At 49.4% G+C, this 10,065-nt stretch overlaps 1 protein-coding gene across 6 annotated transcripts in view; it reads right to left on the minus strand.

The window, feature by feature from the left end:
- The window catches only part of LOC144149517 (echinoderm microtubule-associated protein-like 2), a 170,782-nt gene that overhangs the window by 122,882 nt on the left and 37,835 nt on the right, over positions 1-10,065 (minus strand). For 4 of the 6 annotated variants that reach the window (XM_077681127.1, XM_077681126.1, XM_077681125.1 and 1 more), the window contains exon 1: positions 2,048-2,651. The exons of 1 other annotated variant lie outside the window; for it this stretch is intronic. In XM_077681127.1, the coding sequence (XP_077537253.1) occupies positions 2,048-2,135 (88 nt within the window). In that variant the 5' untranslated portion in view covers positions 2,136-2,651. Of the gene's footprint in view, positions 1-2,047; positions 2,653-10,065 lie in introns of those variants that run through there. One more of the 6 variants, XM_077681122.1, reaches the window with a different exon arrangement.

Here is a 10,065-nt window from a genome sequence, read left to right on the forward strand (position 1 = left end):
AAATGGGAACGCGCGTCTGAAGGGGGATTGTGCCCTCGCCGATGGAAACTGTGTGTTACGAGGCGGTCTGTTTGTTTACACAAAATGGCGTCCGCGCGTGGTTTATGAAAACACGGGCGCGCCGAGAAAAAAACAACAGCAGACGCGCGCGGGGTTCTGGCACTGCAGCTGTTGGTGTCAGTTTCCACTCGGGCTTGTCAAGCTTCTCGCAGAAGAAGGAGAAAGAAGAGAGTGCAATAAAAGGCGGCAACGCGGGTCGCCGATTCGCGAGCGACGGCAACTGCTTGTGCACGGCCAGAAAAACAAACGGGAAAGAAGTTCCGCGTAACTGCCTTGTCTTCATTCTGTGCTTTTTAGCGAGAGAGCTAAGGCGTTCCAGGCGTCCCAGTGTGCATCTGGGTGCGGCGCTAATTAAACCACCTCGACCAACATGATAATTTCAAACTCAACCACAACTCGCAGAGAAAACGTTAGCTCTTCCTGTCTGAGCTGCAGGCCAGTTATCGGAATGCCTGAAAAGTGCTTCAAACGAGGAACTCTTCAAGCTTGCCGACTGGCGCCGAAAGTTGCCGCTGTGCCTTATCACCGTAGCCGGATGTTTCTCCGCGCGGCGCAAGTGGGTCGTTACTGGGAATATTTTGAACATGGCGGGAGCCGTTCCCGTGATTTTTTGGACTTAATGTGCTTATAAACGACTCCAGTGACGACAAACAAACTGCGTGAGACAAGGCAGACGATATCACGCATTCATCGCAAACCCCTTTCAAAACGCGCGCGCACCGACGTCACGGGTCCGGCGCTTTGGCGGAGTGATGCACTACATGAGGTGGTGCTGTTCTTGAGTTGTAACCCAGTATAGCTCAATCGTGCCTGTGAACAAAATGCGGTTTGCGGCAAAGCCAACTTTCTCGCTGTGCCCTGTGCACTTCTCTGTCTAATGCAGATACACACACCTTGGAAAAATTATACTGCAATTTGCCGCTACGAGAACTCTGTGATTACTCCAAGATCAATTTACTTGACATGATTAGTTCATGGTCTAGTGGTAAAACTACTCGGAATTCCCGTAGGTCGTCAATGCATGGCTGGAAGAGTATGGTTCAGTAACTCGCGTTTCATAACCGCTATCCCGATACTACGTATAACGTTAGAACAACCACATAGCCGGGGAAAGTTTTATCCCAGCAGATATAAATAACGACCAGTCGAACAGATAGCATGAACGCGCCGGTCCTATATGCCATTCTAGTAGCATCAAAACTGTGAGATTGACAGCCCCTGTCGGTTCGTCTCAGGTTCTTCCGAGTTTCATTAAGCTAATTAACTGAGAAGAACGCCAAATGGAAAACGACAAGCAATCCCAAATTGGGTTGCTTGAAACCCACCCGAACATGTTCGGCTCATCCGATAATACAACTAAAGCAAGTTTGTCTGATGCACAAATTCATATGAAAGCGCCAAGCAAAAAATAAACGGTGGAAGGCGGGGGGAGGAGGTGTACGTAGCAAGACATTTCATGAAAGCACCTGCCACCCAACGCGCACGCAACGAAGGGGCGGGCGGGCGGTGTGAGGTTTCTTTTTATAGTGCGCGTCAGTCCACACTTCCAAGACATCTAGAGAATCCTTTCTGGGCGCCGGCAAGGCGACCGCAAAACAATTAATTTCCACAAACATGGGTATACGGAAGCAACCTTGTCGGGGAAGTAAAATAAGCTGAGAAGACAACGAAAACGTTCGAAGGCATGATATAGATATATTAATTTCCCGCCCCTACGTCTCCTAAAAAAATTAATAATAATAAATTAACAAACTCCAACATGAAACACTTAACGATCTAGTCCTAGCCACTGCCCCCTCGCGGGTACGTGCCAACAAGTTTAATGGCCTCGTCCGCGTCATCTCATCATATCTAGCAAGCGGTTTAACCGTTCACGCATAAAAATAAAATGCTAACAAGTCCAAGACGACAATTCTTGCCGCCGTATGACTAAACCCAAACAAAGCAAGGAAGAAGACGGACGAAGCACTTTCACAGACTCCCTCACCTTCGTCCGGCGCCGTCTGCTCCTGAGTGCCGCCTGCTTCATCACACGTGTCCTGGAAGCGAACCTCCTTATGCCCGTTAATCCTCATGGTCGTGGGCGCGATGTCAAGACGTCCGATAAAGAACAGTCGACGATGAACACACTTCTTCGGGGGGAGTGTACGAGCACACGCTTTAGAGCACACCTCGTGGCAGACCAAGTGAGTTCATGACACTGTGACACAAGGTAACTCACACCGCAGTTTTCAATACCGTCTGCGAGGCACTCCGAAGCGACCAGTGACCACGGAAACAACGCCGGTTTCAAGACCCGGGCAGAGATTAGAGGTTCCCCAACTCTGCTGGAGTGAAATCCATCGCAAACACCGCTGCACTCTAAACGCTTGAAAAGCTCGACGATCGACTTGGCAGACGACCTCCAACGGTCAAAATACTGTTCGTCAACGAGCGAACTAGGTGACAGACGACCGTGCCCCGCGATACGATCGCGGCATTCGGGCTTCGCTTGGACGCAGAAACGAAACAGGGACGACGCACGGCCCCTCTCTGAGGACGACGACGACGCACAACAACGCTCTCCGCATCCACCGCCAAAGGCAAACTGCCCGGGCGCCCGGTTTTCGCACAATGAACCGGCCGGCTGTAGCAGACGACGCGAGCGTAGCAGACGAAACCGGAAAACCACCCCCGGCAGGGGCGCTGCCACACGGAGGAGAGAGAAACAGAGAGGAGGGGGAAGAGAGCCCCAACAAGTGGCGCCACAGCATGAGGGAAAAGCGAGGCTGTTTTTACGCGCAGGCTTGTTCGTGTGAGACAAACAACCAGAACTAATACCTATACACGGCGGTTATTTTGAACGACTGCTGTGGAGCATAAATGGAAAATAATCGAACTTAAGCAAGACAATCAACAGGAGAAGTTATATGATAGGAAAGGAGGGGCTCGTTGAAGAAATACAGAAAGAAAGGGCGGAAGTCTACAACGGCCAAAGAAAGCACAGGGGAATGGTATGGTTAGGCTTTTTTTTTACTAAAGTTTGGTTACATTCAGCTATATATTCAGCTAAAATTCGTGAATTTATCATTTATATATTTACGCAAGAAAGAAAGGAAGAAAAACACGTCTTCAGAGTGGCGACCGAACCCACGTTGTCCGATATGATCTCGAAAGTGAAAAATTCACTAACTTTAGTAAAAAAAGCCTAAACCATTCCCTTCCCCTATGTCTCCTTAGGCGTTTTATACTGCCGGCATATATATATATATATATATATATATATATATATATATATATATATATATATATATATATATATATATATATATATATATATATATATATTGTGAGCGCGAAGCTCCGAAGTGTAGAAAATCATTTATTTCACTGCTTCAGTATCCCCATCACCAAACACATCGAGGAACGCTTCGCCTTCTACGAGACTGATCATCATCATCGTTGGTTGCTGGTCCGGTGTTCCGAGACGGCTTAGTCGTAAAATAAACGCCTTACCTCACCGAGTAACCAAGGCCCTTACTATATATATATATATATATATATCGATAGATAGATAGATAGATGCTGATTCAAAGTTTGCAGTGCTTGTGCTTTGAAAGCAAGTGCGGAGAAACAATCATAGGCTACAATTTCCTCACGAAAAGCGTGAAAACAGGCAACCTTGGAGAGGGGGATTTCTCGCCGTATTTAAAGAGCCGGCTACCAGCAAAGTGCACTTTTCTCTCACGTAAGATCGAAGGAAGGTGCTGGGCGGGTTGAATATAAACAATCATCATCATCATCATCATCATCATGCTATTATGTCTGCAAGACGAAGGCCTCTCCCGATTTGTCAGGTTTCAGGTCGAATACACAGCCAGCATGGCCAAATCGTCTCGGGTATGCTGTTTTTCTACATTAACTTACTATATATGTAATATTATGTACTCAGCGCAAACTGACATGCAAGCACTGGTGTAGAGACAATCGGAAGCCACTGACTACGAAGTCTATCACATTCGTATCATCCTCTCAGCTTCCCTACTCATCATCAGCGTCGCGTCCTGGAGGGGCGTTGCCGTGACTACAGCTCTTGTAGTAATAAGGCCTCGCGGTGCCGTAGACACCAATACGTCAGTGTCTGGCAGGCGAACGAGAACCAGCTGCAAGCACGCACAGACATCACGAAACGCTTCCCACCGAGTATTACAAGATTCTAAAACAAAAACATGGAAGTAATAAACAAAGAACATGCAGCAATGAGCGTTGTAAACGTCTACAAAACGATTAGGCCGTCTTCGCAAACAAAGCGTGTTGCGTGCTTCCATCGTCCGCCGCCGCTGCAGCCACGATCGGAGAATCAATACCTGTATACCCTTCATGGCCCGATTTCGAGGGGAGATAAGATACACGCGCGCACACCCGCTAGAGGCGTCTCCGAGCTATTTTCCTACCGGCCCGGCCTTTTAAATGGGCCCATTGTAATTCCTCGGGGCTGCCCAGACACGGGGAGCGGAATTTCGGCCGGCGCGGCGTATTTATTCATCTCCGAAGCGCGATGCGCTCTTTGTTCGGCCGCATTCGCCGACCGCCTGTCGAAGATGAATATCGAGCCTGTTTGCTCAAGTCTTCATTGCCCCAGAACTGCACCTATCCTGGGTTCGGGTGCAGCACCAGCGTTGTTCTCATCTCATTTTGATGAGCCTGTTTTCCACCGTGTCGCTTGCCCTAGCGATTACAAACGTCTGCGATTGGAGTCACGTATTTATTCGATACGGTCCACCGAGTTTCCCCCCCTCCAAAATTATCCCATCTAAAAGGTGCGCTGCGCGGCGGGACACGGCGCGGAATCTTGATAGCGGAACCCGTTCTCTTGACTACGAGGACGGACGTGCTTTGTCGCAACAGCAAATGCGCCCTCGAAAAGGCTAATTGGAGCACGCCAACTGTAGCAGACGACCACACTTGGGTACGCAGACGACAACGTAGGGCGCGGTACGGCTGCGCCCATGTCGCGGCTACGTACGACGCCAGGGGCTGCAAGGGTCTTGAGTCTCACCGATTTTCTGCGGACCCGTACACACTCATTTGTCGGTCAGTGTGCTACGTGTTTGAAGAACGGCAATAGCTCACGTAGCGTACCACCCCGCCCAAGCGGCGGACCAGGGGGAATTCTCACTTCTATCCCTTTCATGACCGTTTCGAAGTGTCCGTTTCGAGCGAGCCCTGACTGGCTGAAAGCAGACGACCGGATGTGACGCAGAACATCCATTGGTTCGACGCCTCCCAAGTTCACATACGTCGCGACTGAAACGGACGCGAAACGGGCGTTTTCGAGACAGACATAACTCAGAATTCCGCCCCTAATATGGTCCACGCGCGTGTGTTTAGTAAAAAAGATTGCGCTGAATGCGTGACACAGTCTTTTTTTTTTTAATGCAGAGCATTTCAGTAACTCACGATGTCACCCGCGTTGACGTCCGTCGTCGTAGTCCGCACCCCTCCCCCTACACTATATAAAAAAAATACTATCCGGCGCCTGGTTTCGATCCCTCGACCCTGCGGGCGGAACGCAATGTACATGGTGCTCTACCCACTGCGCCAAAAAGCCGACACAGAATGGGAGGCTACGAACGCGCCTTATATCCTTGACTCATTCAAACTACTTCAAGAAGCTGCTGATACAACGCATTCACTACCACCAACTCCCCAAACACTAAACGTTAACGCAATACACCCACCCCATATGCGACGCATTTACTCGAGTCCCCCTCGCGGGGAGATGGGCCCAATTTACGATGGCAGTGCAACGCCGGCACGTGCGGGGAGAAAAGCACAAAGAGAACAGAACTCCCGCTGGCGCAGTTTCAGGCAGGGGGCGCGCGAGCACTGCGAAGGCGGGAAATTTGAATTGCATGGGGTGGTAGCAGTAAGCGGATAACGGCGGTATACAGGATATTATGGCGAATCACTGCTCTGCATTTCTGACAGCTTTCACATTGAGTGGAACGGCTTCTAATTTTTTTCTCACGTAGTTCGTTTGTCGTAGCTGGAGTAGTTCATAAGTAGATTAGAAGCGAAAAATCACCGAAACGACTCGTGGGACGTTCAAAATCGGTCAGAACCGACGTTTCCTCCTAAGAATGTGACACTGGTGACGACGTCCCTATATGAGAACATAAAAATATGTGGTACAAACGATCACTTAGTGCAAGATTACTGGCTGTGTACACGCGCAAGTTGGCAGTAAATCAGTTGGTTAACGCATGCCAGGGTTGGGTTAAGCGACTACGCATCATGGATTCAGTGTAACATAATTGCTTTCCTGCAAAACATGTAGCCACGAGTCTCTCTTAAAGAAAAAATCGATGAAAACGGTCCCCTGCCCGCACTCTGGCAAGCGAGTCGTCAAAATATCCCCACCGGCCCCAAGATGTGTTTCAACGTTTCACCCTGCCTTGACTTGAGACCGTTTCGAAACATACAAGCGCGCATAAGTATACCGCAATGAGTTGTCTTTATAGTATTGGCGACAAAGTGTATGAATAACTGGCCAATGTCTGCTTGAGTATACAATACTAGTAGTAAGTAAAAGCACGTTAATTCGAACTCGAAGGGAACCATAAAATTGTTCGAATTAAGCGGAGTTCGAATTAGCGGGGAGGCGCTAGAATGAATGGACATCGCGCCACACTGCGTCTGCAGAACCCAAAGAAGCCACGTATGAACTCGTTATCGCAAACTAGGCGCTACTACACGGTTGTGGCAGGCGGTTTTACGCATAATGACGCTTTTTATGCTCGAAAACACGTTTATTTAAAAGGCAGGATCGAGGCAATCAAAGTTAAAAGTAATCGTCCGCTCTGGAAGCGAAATAAGTTATTGCAGCAGCGTATCGCGCGCGCTATATACGCTGTCGTGTTGTTTTGCATCTCTAGTAAATTTGTTATGGTTCGGATTTGCAACACATCGTAATCACTCCGGGCCGACTTGTTCTGCGACGTGCGATGGACACCAGGGATCTCTCTCTCTCTCTCTCTCTCTCTCTCTCTCTCTCTCTCTCTCTCTCTCTCTCTCTCTCTCTCTCTCTCTCTCTCTCTCTCTCTCTCTCTCTCTCTCTCTTCTTTTCAAGGCGGCTCTCAAGAGAACACCCTCAGAATCGAGCACAGCAGACGAGGTAATATTGCCACGGCATTATTATCGTCATCGCGCCAGACAGACCCAGTTGTCCACACCCAATAAGTGAAGACGCTGAAGTGAGCAGCTGGGGGCAAGACTTGGCCAATCCCCCAGAGTGGGTACGCGCCATTCTTGTTCTGGCTCCAACCAACCAACCAAAGACGAAGGCGCGGTTCTTGGACACTGTAGCTAACGGTGACAGCGGAATTACGGGCACAAGTTCGCACCCATCTAAATAAGCAGTTTTTCTTATTGCTACGAACCCCAGCAGTTATTTTCACCGTTACAACATGCACTGCTTAAGCCCCTAAAAAAGAAGAAATGCATGCTATGCGGGCGCTTAGCCATATAAGGACCCTGGTCATACCTTGCAAACGACAAAAATAAGAGAGCGAAAACGTGCATCAGACGGGTGAGAAAACGCCGCTTCTGACAGGACACGAACGCGCGCCTCCGCAGACGACGGCGCGGAAGGAGAAAAATGCGCGCGAAACGGGCCCCGGGAACACCCGAAAAAAGACGCCCAGAAAAACACCCCTCCCTGGCGGGTTTGCACAAAAAGAGAACGCGGGGGTCATCACGGCCCGCAACAAAGAGGTACACACGCTGACAGACTACAGATAAGTCACGGCGGAAGCATAGCTCGCCCCGTAATACGCTTTTTCACCCCTTCGCATCGCGCGCCCAGACAGACTTGGCTTGGCACTGTGCCGGCACGAGAGAATCCGCAAAAGGCAAGAACTGAGGGTAGACCTGTGCGCCGCCGCGCCACGCCGCCGCCGCCGCCTGTTTTGGTCGCGCCGTCTGCGCCGCCGCCGAAGTCGCGGGAATGAGTACGCCGCCGCCGCCGCCAGGCAAAATTTTCGGCGCGCCGCCGGCCCCGTGCCCCGCCTATTATGCGACTCTTCTGAAGAACGAAGGAGTATGAAAGGAAAATACGTCGCTTCGCTGGAAGTTGTCGTTTCTCCCTCTGCAAGAAATGCCTCTCTCAGCGGTGCTGTTCCTCGGGAAATAATCGCGATCCACCATGCATAAACGGATGATTTGTACATTCAGCCTGGAATCAGTCATTCTGCTGCTCTTGTGGGAAGACTTCTAGTCCCCTTCCTTCTCCTCCTTCTCCGAATACCTTTTCTTCCCGGCCCGTCCGCCCCATACCAAGCCTCTTGCATGCGTCCGGCGACCTTGTTAACAAAGGATAAATGCGTGATTGCCTACAGTCTCGACGCGCTTGACTCGGAATCCTCTTGAAGCACCCCAGCTTTTCCCTCTACCACGCAAGCACGACACCTTTCTTGTTTTATCCGCTTTCTCAGAAACTCTAAAATGACCAGGCACCCATGTTACTCCAGGCCCCCAGGCCCAACCGACTCTCTCTGTGTCAATAGCCCTCTTTTTTTTTCTTCTCCAAAGGGAAGTAGGATGGAGGACAGGAGCGAACGCAAACTTCAGCCCCTCAAGCCATATTATTTCTACTGTACAAACATGACCAAAAGTGTTTGACCACCTTCCTTCTTAATAAAGGCCGGTCCCTTGGCGTATTAATAACATAGTCATCCAACGGGGATAAAAGTATTCACTGCAAGGAAAATAAAACACTAACACAAAAGATGCGGTCTCAGAGCGACTGACAAGAATAAATGCGGATGAGAGAACGACCGAAGTACACAAGTCTCCAAAATCAGTGCGCCAGTTCCTCCCACCACTCGTCGATTCTCTCAAGGGGACAAGCGGCTAACGTCGAAGAATATATGAAACCCCATAATCAGCACGGGAACAGTGCACAAGAAACCGCCGCAGTAGCGCGCAAGCTTGAATGGTTAGCGTCATTACGGGCCAAGTGCACGGGAAGCAGGTCAATAAATGAACTGTCCTGGTACGCAGAAAGGGTCAATGAAAGCGCAACTAGGATCTCCGCAACTGTGAGCCTGGTACAAGTATTTACAACTCATTAACGTCAGCAATGCATTACTTAAACGAATGTGAAACAGAAAATTGGAAGGAAATTCTAATACCCGCACAACTTCAGATAACCAATGTCGTATTTGAGCAGCTGTGATAAAATAGCGTCCCAGAGGGCAGAGGAGCGTACATCATGCTGCCCTTTCTCGCTGGAGGCCAGTTAACTTTGGAGACGATTTGGAGAAAAAGAATTCAGAAATAATGGTGAAAGGTACCATAAGAAAATCTACAGAAATTCAGAGGGTTGTCTACGAATGCATTCTTACTCCTCTTGCCTTCATTGCGAGTTCTTTACAGCCGAATTAGGCTATCCCAAACAGAGCTTCGACGAGCAATGTCCACGCTCCGCAAGAAAGCTATGATTTTGAAAAGTAAAAGTTGTATATTAATAGCGCGTGCTGCGTGACGTGAACGTGATTGATTGTGGGGTTTAGCGCACCGAAGCTACACACATGAGCTATGAGAGAGAGAGAGAGAGAGCGAGACAGAGAGAGAATAAATTTCGCCAGCACAAAAATTGCGGAGTAGTGTCCTCATTTCAAGACCCCATTCGTGGTGCCAGCTGCGACGGCCATTTCCACCAACCGAAGCTGGTCGTCCGCACTGGATCAAAATTAATCCGAAGTGCCTCATAGCCCGCGTGTTTTTTGACACCTGTGATAAAAAAAAACCCATGGGTTATAGAGGCGCGCTGTAGTGGGGGGCTTCGGATTAATTTTGATCCCCTGTGGATTTTTGCCGTGCGCCAACATCTCAACACAATGGGATTTCCGCTTTTCCACTCAATCTGAAAAGCAGCCACCGTGGCTGTGATGGGTGAACCCCGGAAACGGAAAAAATGGTCCCATACTCCAGTCGACGTGTTTCCCTTCAAGTTAGATTTGA

Source organism: Haemaphysalis longicornis, unplaced genomic scaffold (genome assembly GCF_048455015.1).
Source record: "Haemaphysalis longicornis isolate Haplotype H1 unplaced genomic scaffold, Haemaphysalis longicornis Haplotype H1 scaffold_8, whole genome shotgun sequence".
Lineage (NCBI taxonomy): Eukaryota > Metazoa > Arthropoda > Arachnida > Ixodida > Ixodidae > Haemaphysalis > Haemaphysalis longicornis.